Below are 16,384 nucleotides of genomic sequence, written 5' to 3'. Positions count from 1 at the left end.
CAGAAATTGCTGGAAAAGCTCAGCAGGTCTGGCAGCTTCTGTGGAAAGACATCAGAGTTAACGTTTCAGATGGAACCCCTGAGTTCTGAGGAGGAGTCACTGAACCCGAAATGTTATCTCTGCTTTCCCTCCACGTATGTGGAGGTGCCAGTGTCCGACTGGGGGTAGACAATTCAGAAGTCACACGACACCAGGTTACAGCCTAACAGGGTTATTTGAAACCGCAAGCTTTCAAAGCACCGCTCTTTCATCAGGTGAAAGACAAAGGAGCGGCGCCCCGAAAGCTTGATTTCAAATAAAGCTGTCAGACTGCAACCTGGTGTCGTGCGACTTCCAACTTCCCCTCCACAGATGCTGCCAGACCTGCTGAGCTTTTCCAGCAATTTCTGTTTTTGTTTATGATCTTTAGGGGTTTTGACAGGGTGGATGTGGCAGACCACTTAAAGGAGAATCTAGAACCAGAGGTCGCTTTTGAACGATCAGGGGTTGCCTACTGAACCGATGAGGCAAAATGTTTCTGCCTTGGTAGACCATGTCTGTTTGGAAAGCCCTTGCCGTGAAAGGTTGTGGGAGCAGTGTCCGTGAATATTTTCAAGCAGAGGTGGATAGATTCTTGTCAAGTTGCCTGAGTAATTGGTATCACTCACAAGCATTCACGTGTTGCATCACCAATGCTAAGTAGCAGCATTGTGTTCCGTGTACAGGATGCACTGCAGAAATTCACCAGGCCTCCTTAAGCAGCAGCAGCTTCCAAATCCACAACTGCTACCGCCTAGCTTGTTGCCAAGGCAATGCTGGGATCTTTCTCCACCACACAGTCTGTGCACAGCCTACCGTACATAGGAACACCAAGTTCCCCTCCAAGTCACTCACACTCCTGACTCGGAACTATATCGTCGTGTCTTAATTTTCACTGGCTGTAAGTTCCGTGTTCCCTAACTGCATTGTGGGTGTGCCTATACCAAATGGACTGCAGTGTTTCAAGAACGCAGCTCACCACTACCTTCTCAAAGGCAGCAAGAGATGGGCAAAAGCCTAGCCAGAGAGGTCCACATCCTGTGAATAAATTTAAAAACAAAGGGTGGAAGGTTATCTGGAATAGGCCTGAATGCCAATTTTAGGAATATGAACATATCAGCCATGATCTTATTGAATGGCAGATTAGGCTCAAGGGGCTGAATGGCCTACTGCTGCCCCTAATTTGTATGTTCACACATACCTCCTTTTTGAGATGTTCTTTCTCCTGGTTTATTTCCTCTTGCTATCACCTGAAGTTTTACTGGGAGGAGCAGAAGGTTTACAGACCATTTGAGGAAACATTTTCCCTTCTAGAGGATTGTGGATATCTCAAATTCACTGTCTAAAAGGGAAGTAGAGGGAACCTTAAGACATTTAACAACTACTCAGATGGGCATATCATAGAATACAAGGCTTTAGCCCATGTGTGGGAAAATGGGTTTAGAATGGGTTCTCTGATGACCAGCACAGACATAATGGGCTGAAGAGCCTCTTTCTGTACTGTTAAAATAAACCGTGACACTATGACATTATTGTCTATTTTTTTGGGAACATAAACTCCTGGTTTGTTTTGCAAAGCAAAAGTTTTAGAGCCTGCTGTCTGACATGCAGACTGTGGTCAGTGACTGAGAGTTGGATTGTTTGCAAGGTCTATGACAGAGTATCATGACGTGGCTTGTTTTCCAAGAATGAGCAGACTGATTGCCTCGACAATTACAAATTGCTAAACCTGATGCAATATAAAACGTTGCACAATGGCATGTGGTGGTTAGGATAGCTTGTGTAAAATTCAATTACCTAAATATTACTAGACTTGTAGAATGAATTCCGTGCTCTTCCGGCGGTTTTGCAAAACCAAAACTCCTTATTGCCTACTGTGTTCCTGGCTTTTGTGATTGAGACTGAAAATCTTAAGGATTCAAAGATTTAGCAATCTGTCTCTGACCTTCACACAAGTAGTTAGTACAATAAAACATAGAACTGTGGATGCTGGAAATCTGAAACAAAAATGGAAAGTGCTGTAGAAACTCAGCAATTTCTGTAAAGAGAAAAGCAGAGTTCACAATTTGAGTCCAGTGATCCTTCATCAGGTTAGTAGTTTGATCAGTAGTTCAGTTATCACAGGTCTATCTGGGAATGAGTAGAGCTTTCCATTTTCAATGTCAAACATGCTGTCAAGGCCATTTTTAGTTCTTTTTTTGATGATGTGAGACTTTGTTGTTAACAGCCTTGCTTTCTTTTTCAATGTGTGTGGTTCTATACCCTTGCCTGTCTTGCCACTTAAACAATGTAATATATTGGTGTCAGAACACTGTAAATTTGCACGTGAACCAGTAAATTTCATGTATCATCATTTTGTGCCTCTATAGCCCACAAAAAAGCGGTCCAGATGATTTATCCAACTTCAGACCTTTCAGTTTCCCCTGCACCTTCTCCTTCACAATGGCCACTACACTCACTTCAGCCCTGGTGTCTTCCACTGTGAAAACTGATGCAAAGTATCTGTTCAGTTCCTCCGACATATCTTTGTTTCCCCATTACTAATTCTCCAGCCTCAAGTTCCAGTGGTCCAATGTCCACTCCTGCCTCTTTCTTATCTTTTAGATATCTTAAAAAAAATTCTTGCAGTCTTCTTTTATACTACTAACTAGCTTACCCTCATATTTCATCTTCTCCACCCTTTTTGCATTTTTTAAAAGTTATCCTCTGCTGGTTTTTAAAGACTTTCCAATCCTCTGACATCGCACTAATCTTCACCACATTGTATGCTTTTTCTTTGGGTTTTTTGCTGTCCCTGACTTTCCTTGTCAGCCATGGTTACCTCATCCTCCCTTTAGTACAATTCTTCTTCCATGGTTGTTACAGTTGTCCCCTTATCTGCCGTGCTTGAAGTTAGATTCCTAATCCTTTCCATACTCTGTCCTAGCACTTGTTCAGAGGGTCACAACAGGTCCTGAACCGAAGTGTTGTCAGCCTGCTTATCTGACACACAGTCTCGGGTGAGCTGCTGGTTTGCTTCAACTAAGTTACCTACACTTTCCTTTGAATTGGAGGGTTGCAGTCATCATGAAACTGCAGAAAAAGAGAGCAGGAGAAACCGTCTAAGAGGATGCCTAAAGGTACTGCTTTAATGCACGACTGAGGGAATTGGATAGGATGTTGAGCCATTGCCCAGCCTGCCCCCTGAAGTGGGCCACAAGATATCATAGAACCCGTACAATGTGGAAACAGGCCATTTGGCCCACTGAGTCCACACTGCCCCTCTGAAGAGCATCCCACCCAGACCCAACCCCTGCCCCCCAACTGTATCCCTCTAACCCTGCATTTCCCACCACTAATCCACCTAGCCTACACATCCCTGGACACTATGGGCAAATTAGCATGGCCAATCCACCCTAACCTGCACATCTTTGGACTGTGGGAGGAAACGCTTACAGACACGGGGAGAATGTGCAGAATCCACACAGACAATTGCCTGAGGGTGGAATCGAGCTCGGGTCCCTGGCGCTGTGAGGCACTGTGCCAGCCTTGTGTACCGTGATTGCTAAAATGCTGTGTGTCTTCAGTACCTTGAAACATGGGTCCCTCCGCAAAGTTGTTTTTGTCTGAACAAATTCCGTTTTTGTGTTTTAACAGGGATCATCCGACTGTGATTAAACGGCGATTCACAAGTGTCCTGATTGTCTCGATGCTGTCTCCATTGTGGGTCTGGGCATGGCGGCAGTACACAGGTTTCAAGGTACGTCAGCCCTCTCATTGCCCTCAGGGTGCAGCATACCATGAGTGACTAGTAACCAAAATCCTGTTGAGATCTTTTGGCGCCACCAGTTCTGGCCTTTTGATCATTGCTGATTTCCATCCTAGAGTCACAGAGTTGTACAGCATGGAAACAGATCCTTCGGTCCAACTTGTCCATACTGACTCGATATCCTAAGTTAATCTAGTCCCATTTGCCAGCATTTCACTTCACCATAGCAGTTGTGACTTCAGCTGCCTGGATTCTAAGCTCTGGAACCCTCTCATGAAATTTCTCTGCTACTCTCTTTCTGTCTTTTTTGCTCTCATATAACTCCTCTACCAAGCCTCTGAGTAGGCTCCTCCAACGTCTACTTAATTGTCTTTGATAATGTTTCCACTAAATGATTTGGGACTTCATCCTATGTTAATTACGCCATATAAATGCATGTAGTTGTTGATAATGTTTAATTGTCCATTTAAGTAAAGCATCTTGCCATATTTGAAACACAAGGCACAGTGGCTCCAAAACAGACGTCAGACTGTTGAAGTTGGATTGCTGATTTTTAGTTTGCAGTTGGTGTTACTCAGGAACAACGATGGGAGATCTTCACTATTCCTACTCTCATGAAGAACGTGAATCGGGGAATCAAGTCAGGAGACTATGGGGCAGTTTAGCACGGCCACTCCACCCTAACCTGCACATCTTTGAACTGTGTGAGGAAACTGGAGCACCTGGAGGGAACCCACGCAGACAGGGGGGGAATGTGCAAACTCCACACAGACAGTCGTCCGAGGCTGGAATTGAACCCTGGGACTGTGAAACAGCAGTGCTAACCACTGAGCCACCATGCCGCTCCTATTTGGATTTTAAGAAGTCACTTAATGGGGTATTGATGTTTTTTTAAGATGACACCTAGTGCTCTGCAGCCTTTGTGCTATAACACTAGCTTTGTCCTGCCAGGTGCAATGCCAAATGTTTGTCTGATATTTCAGTTCTGCGGGTTGGCACCCTAAATGCGCGTGAATAAATGCTCTTTCTTTTTACTATTGTGCATTCTCTCAAAATTGTACTTTATTCACGGAATCACAGGGTTGTAATTTTGCAGAAGGAGGCCATTCGGCCCACTGTGTCTGTATTGGCTGTCTGTGTTTTAACTTGGTGCCGTTTTCACACACATTGTTTCTACTTAAACAATCATCCACTTCCCTTGATTGAACCTTACCTCCACCACACTTCCAGGCAGATCATTCCATTCAACAGCTGCTTGCTGTGTGAAAAGGTTTTTTTCACATTTCACACATGTTTCTTTTGCAAAACATTTTAAAACTCTGTTCTCTGTTTCTCGATCCCTTTGCGACCATGAGCAGTTACTTCCTGTTCATTCTGTCCAGACCCTTTACGGTTTTGGAAACTTTAATCAAATCTTCTCTCCAAGGAAAACAGTCCCAACTTTTCCAATCTTTCCTCACAATTGAAGTGTCTCCTCCCTGGAACCATTCTCCTAGACCTCTTCTGCAATTTCTCCAATGCATTAGCATCCTTCCCATAATGTGATGCCTGGTTGCAATATTTCAGCTGAGGTCTGACCAGTGACAGATAAGTTTTTCATAACTTCCCTGTTCTTGAATTTTGTGTCTCTGTTTCCAAAGCTGAGAATACTGTTTGCACAATTAACAACTGTCTTTACCTTTCCTGCCACCTTTAATGATTTGTGTACATACACACTCGGGTCTGTCTGCTCCTGCACATCCTTTAGAATAGTGACCTTTACTTTATATTGTCTTTCTGCATGTTCTTTGAACCAAAGTGTATCAACTCGCACTTGTCTGTATTGAATTTCATCTGCTCACTCCTCCAAAGCCCTTTTGAAGTTCTATATTACCCTTCTCACAGTTTACAATGCTCCCAAGTTTGGCTTCACCTGCAAGCTTTGAAAACACGCCAAGTTCTAGAATAGTTTACAAAAACATCAGGAATTCCACCGCAATCTTTCTCCCAGCCCCCAAAATACCCTTTAACCATTATTTTCTGTTACCTGTCCCTTAGCCAATTTTGTTTCCCAAGTTGCAGCTGTTCCCTTTAGTCCATGATCTATGACTTTCCTCTCAATCCAGACAATCAAACCAGTTTGAACGGCTGGTTCTCAATGGCCAGGAAGCAGGCCTCGTCTACTTTATTGCAATTCTAATGACACCATGGTACTGAGAGGACTGGGGTGCTGTTTGGGCACTGCTGGTTTTGAACACCAGGTTACTGAATAACGTAGCGCTTGTTGACATCGCAGCGCTTCTCACACACAGCAGAAAAGACCAGAGGATCTGACTGGTTGCATGTTTTGATTAGACAGGTCCGTCGCTGCTGATGCTAATGGGGGTCCATTTGGAGGGGATCTTTGCTGCTGCCTGCCTTCCACTCTTACTGACCATGGTGAGTGAACAAACGCTGTAGGTAAATTCTGAATGGTACTGTGGGGATGCAGGTTGGTAGACGATTCTGCACCATTAGAAGCTGAAGCAGTTCTTTTTATTTACTTACGCACAGAAGGTTTGTTAAAGTTATGTAGAATTTCGATTAGATCAGACTCAAGTACTAAATACAGCCCCTCGTCTCCTTATTATATTAAGGATACGGAGGCATTGGAAGGTGCAACAAAGACTCTCATAGGTAATGACTAGAACTGAAGTTGTCAGTAAAGACTAAATAGTCTGGTACACCTTCCTCAAGAAAAGAGAAGGCCGATGGCTAACCTGATAAAAATCTTTAATGCTTGGTCACGGTTTTTGATAGGGTACCCGTAGAGAAAATGTTCACCCTTCTGAAAGGTATTGTGAAATAGATCAACAATAAGGACATTGAGAGCAAAAAGTCCCATTTTCCAACCAAATCATAGAGTTGTGCAGAACGGAAACAGACCCTTCGGTCAAACTCATCCATGCTGACCATATATCCTAAACTGATCTAGTCTCATTTGCCAGCATTTGGCCCATATCCCTCTAAACCTTTCCTATTCACGTACCCGTCCAGATGCCTTTTAAATATTGTAATTGTACCAGCCTCCACCACTTCCTCTGGCAGCTCATTCCATACATGCATCACCATCTGCTTGAAAAAGTTGCTCCTTAGGTCCCTTTTAAATCTTTCCCCTCTCACCTTAAACCTGTGCCCCTCTACTTTTGGATTCCCCTACCCCGGGGAAAAGATCTTGACCATTCACCCTATCCATGCCCTTCATGATTTTATAAACCTCAATAAGGTCATCCTCAGCCTTCGATGCTCCAGGGGTAAATAACCCCAGCCTATTCAGCCTTCCCCTATAGCTCAAACCCATCAACATCCTTGTAGTATTGTCTGAACCCTTTCAAGTTTAACAACATCCTTCCTATAGCCGGGAGACCAGAATTGAATGCAGTATTCTAAAAGTGGCCTCACCAATGTCCTGTACAGCCGCAACATTGCATCCCAACTCTTATACTCAGATCATTGATCAATGAAAGCAAGAATGCCAAACGCCTTCTTCACTACCAAGGTCTCTCTGTTCAGTAACACTCCCCAGGACATTATCATTAAGTGTATAAGTCCTGCCCTGGTTTGCCTTACCAAAATGGACGCCTTGCATTTATCTGAAGTAAACTTCACTTGCCTCTCCTCGGCCCATTGTCGCATCCGATCAAGCTCCCATTGTACTCTGAGATAACCTTCTTCGCTGTCCACTATATCACCAATTTTGGTGTTATCTGCAAATTTACTAACCATACCTCCTATGTTCACATCCAAATCATTTATATAAATGACAAAAAGCAGTGGACCCATCGATGGTTCCTTGCGGCACATCACTGGTCACAGGCCTCTAGACTGAAAAACAACATTCTACCTCTACCCTCTGTCTCCTACCATCAAGCCAATTTTGTATCCAGTTGGCTAGCTCCCCCTGGATTCCATGTGATCTAAACTGGTTGAATGCCTTGCTGAAGTCCGTATTGTTGAATGGCAACACAGAATTCCTCCTAGGGAATGATAAGACATTTGCTAGCATGCTTTAACATCTTGCTACATCATCTTGCCTCATTTTGATATACAATTTCCCATTCTCCCACCTGCCAGACAGAAACTAGACAACAGCAATTCCCAGCATGAAAGTCTGTGCGGGTACCTGGTGATTCCAGCTTTCCACTTGCTCTTCTGGCCCGCCATCTTGGATATCAGGTACCAGCATCTCAGGGCATGCTCCATGGGCAGTGACTGTATACCCCTCTGTGTTCAACCAGCACCTCCAGGTCCCTGTTGACAAAGTGAGCTGCTAGTTTCCTTCTGCCCGACACGTCTGGGACAATTGACAGGAACTGTACAGGGCAGTTGCACGCTGCCAGTGCTTGTCTGGGTGCTGGGCTGGGTTTTGAAGGTAGCGGCAGTGGCTGGTCCTTCTGTACTTCTGGCTGTGGCAAGCCGGAGAATATGACAAATAGGCATGTGGAAGATAAACATGCCAAGGCTGGCTGAGAGACACCCTTATGAAGCTCACCAACGTTGACACTTAGCCGATTTCTGGTAACATTCAGCCCTATTTCTGTGTGTCGGGCAGGTACTGTTCTTTGGGCCACTGATACAGCTGGTCATGGACTATCCGTGGGATTTCATTGAAGGAATGAAGATGACGCTAGGTAAGCCTGTGCTTTTAGTGCCTAGATAAGGTAGAATTGCAGGAGCTTAATAATAGTGAATCTGGCTTAAAACATGATAACTCATGTTCTGTGGGATTTTCATCTTCAAACAGTCCAGCATTTTGTCCCCTTCCTCTCATTATGTATGAGGTGCTGCAGCCCTGTAGAGTCGTAGGGCATGGAAACAGACCCTTCAGTCCAACCAGCCCCAAACTAAACCAGTCCCATCTGCCTGCTCCTGTCCCATATCCCTCCAAACATTTCTTATTCATCTACTTACTTAAATGTCTTTTATCATTGTAACTGTACCCGCATCCACCACTTCCTCTGGAAGTTCTTTCCACACATGAACCACTCTCTGTGTAAAAAGAATTGCCCCTCATGACTGTTAAAATTTTCTCTTCTCACCTTAAAAATACACCCCCTAGTCTTGAAACATGCCCACCCTAGGGAAAAGTCACCTGCCATTCACCTTATCTATACCCCTCATCACATTATAAACCTCTGTAAGGTCACCCCTCAACCTCCTACTCTCCAGTGAAAAATTTTGCAGTCTATCCAGCCTCTCCTTATAACTCAAACCCTCCATTCCCTGCAACATCCTGGTAAATCTGTTTTGAACCCTCTCCAGCTTAAGAATATTCTTCCTATGACAAGGAGACCAGAACTGGACACAGTACTCCAGAAGAGGCCTCGCCCACGTCCTCTACAACCTCAACATAATGTCCTAACTCCTAAACTCAAAGGTCTGAGCAATAAATGCCTTCTTAACCACCCTGTCTGCGTGTGATACAAACTTCAAAAAATTATGTACCTGAACCGATAGGTCTCTCTGTTCGACAATACTACCCAAGGCCCTACTTTTAATTTTGTAAGTCGTGCCCTTGTTTGTTTTATGCAATATCTTGCCTTCATCCAAATTTAAACTCCATCTAACTGTTCTATAGTTGGGTTCAAATGCAAACTATTTTGACCACTCAAAAGATGCATTGACAGGAACCAGAGCGTGAAATAGCCTTTTGTTTCCTTGCTGGGGGGTGGCTAAGACAACCAAGATGTGCCTATAGTGTCCATCAAGGACAGACTATTCCATTGTTTAGGAACTTGGTGCACAGTGACAACATACTGTTTGCACAATGCGCTGGGGCAACTCAGCAAGGCCCCTTCAATGCTACCCGCTAAACCTGTATTGTCTTATCACCTTGAAAGACAAGGGCAGCAGATCAATGAGAAGACCATAGAGTCATAGTGGTTCACAGGATCTTCAGCCCAACTTGTCTATGCTGCCCAGTTTTCACCAGTTGCAAGTCCCCCTCTAAGTCTCGCACCTTCCTGAACTTGGAAACATAGAGTCATACAGCACGGAAACAACCCTTCGTTCCAACCAGTCCATGCTGAACATAATTCCAAACTAAACCAGTCCCACCTACCCTCTCCTGGCCCATATCCGTCCAAACTTTTTCCTATTCATGTACTTATCCAAATGTCTTTTAAGCTTTGCAATTGTATCCATATCTACCACTTTCTCAGGAAGTTCATTCCACACGCGAACCACCCTCTCTGTAAACAAAATTTTCCCCTTATGTCTTTTTTAAATCTCTCTCCTCTCACTGTAAAAATGTGTTCCCTAGTCTTGAAATCCCCCATCCTAGGGAAAAGACACCTACTTTTAACCCTATCTATACCCCTTATGATTTTATAAACCTGTATAAGGTCACCTGTCAACCTCTTACGCTCCAGTGAAAAAAAGTCCCAGCCTTTCTTATTAACTCAAACCTTCCATACCCAGCAACATCTTGGTAAATCTCTTCTGAACCCTGTCCAGTTTAATCATATCCTTCTGATAAGAGGGAGACCAGGACTGGACACAGTACTCCAGACAAGACCTCACCAATGTCCTGTACGATCTCAGCATAATGTCCAACCCCTATACTCAAAGGACTGAGCAATGAAGGCAAGCATGCTAAACGCCTTCTTAACTGCCCTGTCTATATGTGACACAAACTTCAAAGACTTATGTACCTGCACCCTAGGTCCCTCTGTTCTGTAACACTACTGTTGGACTCTGCTTCACTATCACTCATTAAAACCTCAGAACTCCTTACCTAATAGTATTGTGAGATTTCTTCACTACACAGTTTGCACCATCCCAGAAGGCAGCCCTCAATCTCTGCTCACAGGTCAGTTAAACGCTAATACGTCCCCTGAATGAATTTTTAAAAAGATGTCCTTGTCTAATGCTTTGTGGATCTTGCCCGTTCAGCGAATAGTCAAGTGGAAAATCCTGATAAGGGAAGTATGTTCGTCTGTCTCTGACAATTTAACATGTTTCTGCTGTCGGTGTTCACTGTGAGAGATTAGGCTCTGGTAATCGACAATCGTGTTGTCTCTTTCCTAGATCCACAGTTCTGGGTGCAGTGCATGGCAGACATGCGTTGGATGAGGAATCAGGTGGTGGCTCCCCTGACGGAAGAGCTGGTGTTTCGGGCGTGTATGCTACCAATGCTAGTACCTTGCACTGGCCTTAGCCGCGCCATTGTCACCTGCCCGCTTTTCTTTGGAGTTGGTGAGTGGGTTTGACCGGGTGAGTGCGATGTTACCTTCAAGGGAGTGGGGGGGGTGGGAGGAGTTTGGGAATGTGTGAGGGGCGGCCCTCTGCCCTTGGAAGATTTCTGAAGTGACACGCTTACTAGTTTTTGGCTCAGGGTTCAATTCTGAAAGGAACCACAGTTTGCTCTTACCCTGGTGCCCTTTAGTTTGTGGCTGGAGGGCATTCAACATTGATTAACAACTGTATCAGAACAGTCCTGCCTCACTTTCTTCATGTCAATCATTCTTAGCAGGTTATGTTTTGAAACAAATGGTCTGATTTTGCAGAGAACTGCTAGTATATGAGCTATTCTGCCACAAGACGCAGATGAGGTAGAGACGGTTGTATCCCTTCAAATGAAACTTCAAAAGAAGTGAGCAAATATCTGAACGTAGATGATCAAGGCAGTGGGTAGAAATTGATGCAACATTTATGTCTGTTACTTGGAGATGGCTACGCAATAAGTTAGGTGTACAACCTTAGGCCAGCACTTCATGTGACTTGTTGTGTCACTGAACAAGTAAACATCTCATTATTTAGAAAATACTGACTTACATTTGTATAGCACCTTTAACATAGTGAAACATTCTAATGTACTTCACAGGAACGCAAACAGCAAAGCTTAACCAAGCCAAAGAATAGGCTTGATTCTTAAAATGTATAGTCAAAGGGCATGTTTTTAGGAACATTTTAAAGTAGGAGAGCGTGTTGGATAGGATTAGGGAGGAAATTCCAGAGCATGGGGTCCAGACAGCTGTTAACAATGTGGTGGAGAGTGTGAATATGCCCAAAAGGCCATAGTCAAGAGAAGACCCTTTCAAAGGGTTTTAAAGCTGGAAGAAGTTAGAGGTTGAGAAATATCTTAACGTGGATGAGAACTTTAAAAGTGGTCCAGGGACTAGGTCACTGAGTACAGTGGTGATGGATGAATGGGACACGTAGCATGTTAGAATAGAATGTTGTATGCTACACACCCACCACAACTCCCAGGGTAACGGCTCAGCTGGTAAGGCAGTGAAAAGCTAAGGCACATAGACCAGCAAAGTCCCCAGTTTGACTATCAGTCATGGGTTTCCTGATCTTGGTCAGAGAAGTGGTCAGGGCCATGGTGCCTCTTTGTCAGGGGAGGAATAGACCAGCCCTCCAGTAAAATTCCTGCTGTTGATTACTAACTGTGAACACTGGCTTGTAAGACCTTCCTTATCCCATCCACACACTGGCAGCTGAAGAATGGACTCTTCGAACATGCATTAGAGCTGAGATGTAGCTCAGAGAGATTTGCTGACAAGGAGAGAGCATTTTAACTTTCATTTCTTAACAAATTTTGGCTCCCTTTCTCCCCCCAGCTCATTTTCACCACGTGATCGAGCTCCTGAAGTTCAGACAAGGAACAGTCACTGGGATCTTCCTCTCAGCAGGTACGAAGGCGGGAGGGAGAAGGGTTTGGATCAAACTTTTGGGTTAAGGTGGTGGAGGAGGGAGTGCGTACAGTGGAGAGGGGCACATGCTTCATCTGTCATGGGATGTGGCCAGCACTGACAAGGCCGACCCTTGTTGCCCATCTGTAAATGCCCTTGAACTGAATGGATTGCTAGCTCAGCTGAGGACAGTCAGGAGACAACCACATTGCCATGGGTCTGGAGTCACGTGTAGGCCAGACTGGGTGAGGATGGCAGATTTCCTTCATTAAAGGAAATCCGTGAACCAGATGGGTTTTTACAACAGTTGTGGTCACTGTTACTGAGATTAGCTTTCAATTCCAGATTTGTTAGTTGGATTTAAATTCCACCAGCTGTCATACTGGCATTTGAACCCACGTCCCCCGAGCATTAGCCTGGTCTGCAGTTAACGGTCCAGTGATTTTTACAACTGTGTCACCATCTCCAATATTGCTCGGTGCATGCGATGGGGTAGGCCCGCTATTTGGGGCAGTCTCGAATTTGATTGATGATGTAAAGTGGATGATATTGATTCAAGTGCCTGTTTTATATCTTTGCCATTGAAGTTTACTAATAATAACAGCTCAATGGATGAAATCACACTATAGAATCCCTACAATGTGGAAGCAGGCCATTTGGCCCATCAAGTCCACACTGCCCTTCTGAAGAGCACCCCACCCAGGCCCACCCCACTTATCCTACCCCTGTAACCCTGCATTTCCCATGGCTAACCCATCTAACCTACACATCCCTGGACACTGTGAGCAATTTAGCATGGCCCAATACACCCTAACCTGTACATCTTTGGACCATGTGAGGAAACCGGAGGACCCAGAGGAAACCCACACAGACACTGGGAGAAAGCACAAACTCCATACAGACAGTCGCCTGAGGGTGAATTCTAACACGGGCCTCTGGCGCAGTGCTAACCACTGAGCCACTGTGCTGCCTGTATATCTGTGATATTCCATTGGGATTTTTAATAGGTACTGGCCCGTTATTTTAATTGGATTAACAAGGTGGACATGGTCAGAATGTTTCCTGTTGTGAGTGCGTCCAGTGCAGGGGGATGCACGGTTTTAAAATTAGAGGTTACCCTTTGAGGATAAAGATGAGGACAGTTTTATACTCTGAGGGCTGTGCAGCCAAACTCTCTGCCATCTCCAAAGAAGCAAGGTCATTCAGTAGTTTTTCAGATAGTCGTCGATAGGTTCTTGTTAGGTAACAGAATCTAAGGTTATTGATGGGGAACGTAAGAATATGCAATTCAAAACACAAACAGATCAGCCATGATCCTCTTGAATGATGGAGCAGGCTTTCACGCTTGAATTGTCTACTTCATTTCTTATTTTGCATGTTCATATCGGATTGATTAAATTGCTAGAAAGATTTTATTTTCAATTCATTTTGGGATGTGGCCGTCACTGGCTGTGCCCAGCATTTATTGCCTGCCCCTACTTGCCCTAGAGAAGGTGGGGGTGAGCTGCCTTCTTGAACTGCTGCAGTCCACCTGCTGTGGGTTGACCCACAATGCCATCAGGGAGGGAATTCCAGCGTTTTGACCCAGCAACAGTGAAGGAAAGGCTGATTTATTTCTAAGTCAGGATGGTGAGTGGCTTGGAGGGAAGCTTGTAGGTGATGGTTTTCCTATACATCTGCTGCCCTTGTCCTTTGAAATAGAAGTGGTCATGGGTTTGGAAGGTGCTGTCTGAGGATCTTTGGTGAATTTCTGCAGTGCATCTTGTCGATGGTACACCCTGCTGCTACTGAGCATTGCTGGTGGAGAGAGTGGATGCTTGTGGATGTGGTACTAATCAAGCAGGCTGCTTTGTCCTGGATGTTGTCAAGGCTCTTGAGTGTTAATGGGACTTAAAGTGGATATATCCACTGGATTTGATCATTTCCATCCCAGAATATTGAAAAAATGTGGCTGCAGAGATAGTATAGCATTGGTGACCATCTTTCAAATTCTACATGCTATGAAAATGTTCTTGTAGATTGGAAGGTGGCAAATGTAATGCACTATTTAAGAAAGGAGGGAGGGCTACAGACCTGTTAACCGAAGATCCATCAGGGACAAAATGTTAGAATCTATAGTAAATGATGCAATAATAAGATAGTTTGATGCTCGGCAGATTTGCATTATGGATAGGGCAGTTACAAGAAAAATGGCGTTAATTATTGATTTTTTTTTTTGAATTAATGCAGATGTGTTTGTTTCTGTTTTCCCCTTCCTAGCTTTCCAGTTTTCTTACACTGCAGTCTTTGGAGCATATACTGCTTTTATTTTCATCAGAACAGGTCAGTGTATATTACCGTTAACACTTACCACACACCACTGCCACCTTCCTCCCTCTGCGCTTGTGTTTGAACCAAGCTCATCCAACTCCAACTCAATTCTTCCCAGAGACTGGGAACTGCAGAACTCCTCAGTTTCCTCCATTTCCTCTCCCTTCCATAATCTTCTCGCTGGCTGTTTCCTTAGTTTGTTTTCCATCAGCACATTTTAGTCCTCCATCGGATTAATGTGTGTGGGTTAGAAAGATAAGTTGATCAACAGGAATCAGTATGAGCTGCTTCTAACCGACAAATGCAGCACCTAAATAGTCAAACTCAGTAGATGGAGGTTGAGTTATAAGTTGGATAGCGTGAGAGAAAGCATCCAGTCAGGGTCTTGTTCCTTCACCATCTCCGTCGCAGGGAAAACAACTGCTTAACAGGTACAAAGAGTTGGCTAGTCACCTCTCTCCGACTGTCCAGTGACCGAAATTGATTAGGTTTTTGTGTTGCAGTTACCTTGATTTGCCTACGGCTGTGAATGGCCCTCTCAGTCAGCGTACCATTGTCCAGTGATTGTCTAATGGTTTATCTCCAATCAGTTGAGTAGCCAAGTGATTGTCTGAAGGTAGAGAGCATGGCCTACGCTCCTGTCCTACAAAACTTTTGTTCCTGGAGTGGCTTTAACAGATGAATTGTCTTAACTTTAATAGCTTTGCAATCCAGAAGGTACAGTAATGCAAACATGTAGCTATCTTTGATGGTGATCGCAGGTTATTTGAACGTGACTTCAGTCTTTTCTTTTAAAAAAAAAGCAAGTATTCCCAGCAAGTAATTTTTATTTTAGTATACAGCATGGTTTCACAACAGATGTGTGTCAACCTGAGGAGTACCTGCTTGGGTTCTACTAGGATGCCTGCATTTGGAGTATTTTGTTAGTATTTTCAAGGAGTCCCTGGGAAGTGTCAATAGCCGTAAGGCTGAATGGATTGCTTGAGAACGATCTGCTCAGTGCTTCGAAGGAACTTCTCTGAAGCTGAGGTTCCTTGGTGAACAGGTCACCTTTCAATTGTTGTGACACGCTCTTTATTTTCTAGGTCATCTGATTGGTCCAGTGTTGTGCCACTCATTTTGCAACTACATGGGATTCCCAGCAATTGGCGCTGCCCTCGACCACCCTCAGAAACTCACCATTTTTTTCTTCTATGTACTGGGAGTCATCCTCTTCCTGCTGCTGCTGTTTCCTATGACGGACCCCACCTTCTACGGTAGCCTTGCCATTTGCCACTTGACCAAGCCAGACACCAGCACTACAATCTGCACCTGACCCCATCTGCGGACTTGCCTGTTGCATCTTTCTTTATCTTTCTTTATTCTCTCACGCTGTCTAAAATTCAGGGAATTCTCCATCCAGGAGCTGGCAAGTGGACTGGGAAACATCTCAGGAATTTGGAAGTCTTGTTTGCGAATCTGGAATGGCATGGAGGGGGGAAGAACAGGAATACCAAAAGAACAGTACTTGAAATCGGGTGTTTCAGGAGTCTCCGTTCTCGGCTACACGGGGAAAGAACAGAAGAGTCCTCCATTTGGTGCATTTTAACCCCCAACCCCACCCCTCCCCATCTGATGCCTCATGAGACAAACTGACTACTCCCTTCCGTGC

The 16,384-nt window shown here is 44.5% G+C and overlaps 2 protein-coding genes across 3 annotated transcripts in view; one reads left to right on the top strand and one right to left on the bottom strand.

Annotated features, from left to right (window-relative positions):
• LOC109926459 (latent-transforming growth factor beta-binding protein 3-like) overlaps positions 1-666 on the bottom strand; it is an 83,029-nt gene extending 82,363 nt beyond the window's left edge. The window contains exon 1 of the mRNA XM_048619625.1: positions 648-666. Coding sequence (XP_048475582.1) covers positions 648-666 — 19 coding nt within the window. The remainder of the gene's footprint in view (positions 1-647) is intronic.
• Positions 667-3,651: 2,985 nt separating this feature from the next.
• On the top strand, positions 3,652-16,378 carry rce1a (Ras converting CAAX endopeptidase 1a). 2 transcript variants are annotated; one of them, XM_020535517.2, is made up of 7 exons: positions 3,652-3,757; positions 6,105-6,184; positions 8,337-8,415; positions 10,814-10,981; positions 12,352-12,423; positions 14,683-14,745; positions 15,819-16,378. In XM_020535517.2, exons 1-7 carry the CDS (start codon positions 3,733-3,735, stop codon positions 16,046-16,048), a joined length of 717 nt encoding a protein of 238 aa, XP_020391106.1. In that variant the 5' UTR covers positions 3,652-3,732; the 3' UTR covers positions 16,049-16,378. The 2 variants fall into 2 exon arrangements, with proteins under 2 accessions (XP_020391106.1, XP_020391100.2); XM_020535511.2 differs by having other exon boundaries at positions 3,658-3,757; positions 6,101-6,184.
• The last annotated feature ends 6 nt before the right edge of the window (positions 16,379-16,384 follow it).

Source organism: Rhincodon typus, chromosome 43 (assembly GCF_021869965.1).
Source record: "Rhincodon typus isolate 14 chromosome 43, sRhiTyp1.1, whole genome shotgun sequence".
Taxonomy (NCBI): Eukaryota; Metazoa; Chordata; class Chondrichthyes; order Orectolobiformes; family Rhincodontidae; genus Rhincodon; species Rhincodon typus.
Note: the sequence above shows the minus strand (reverse complement) of the source record. Positions and strands in the feature narration are given on the sequence as shown.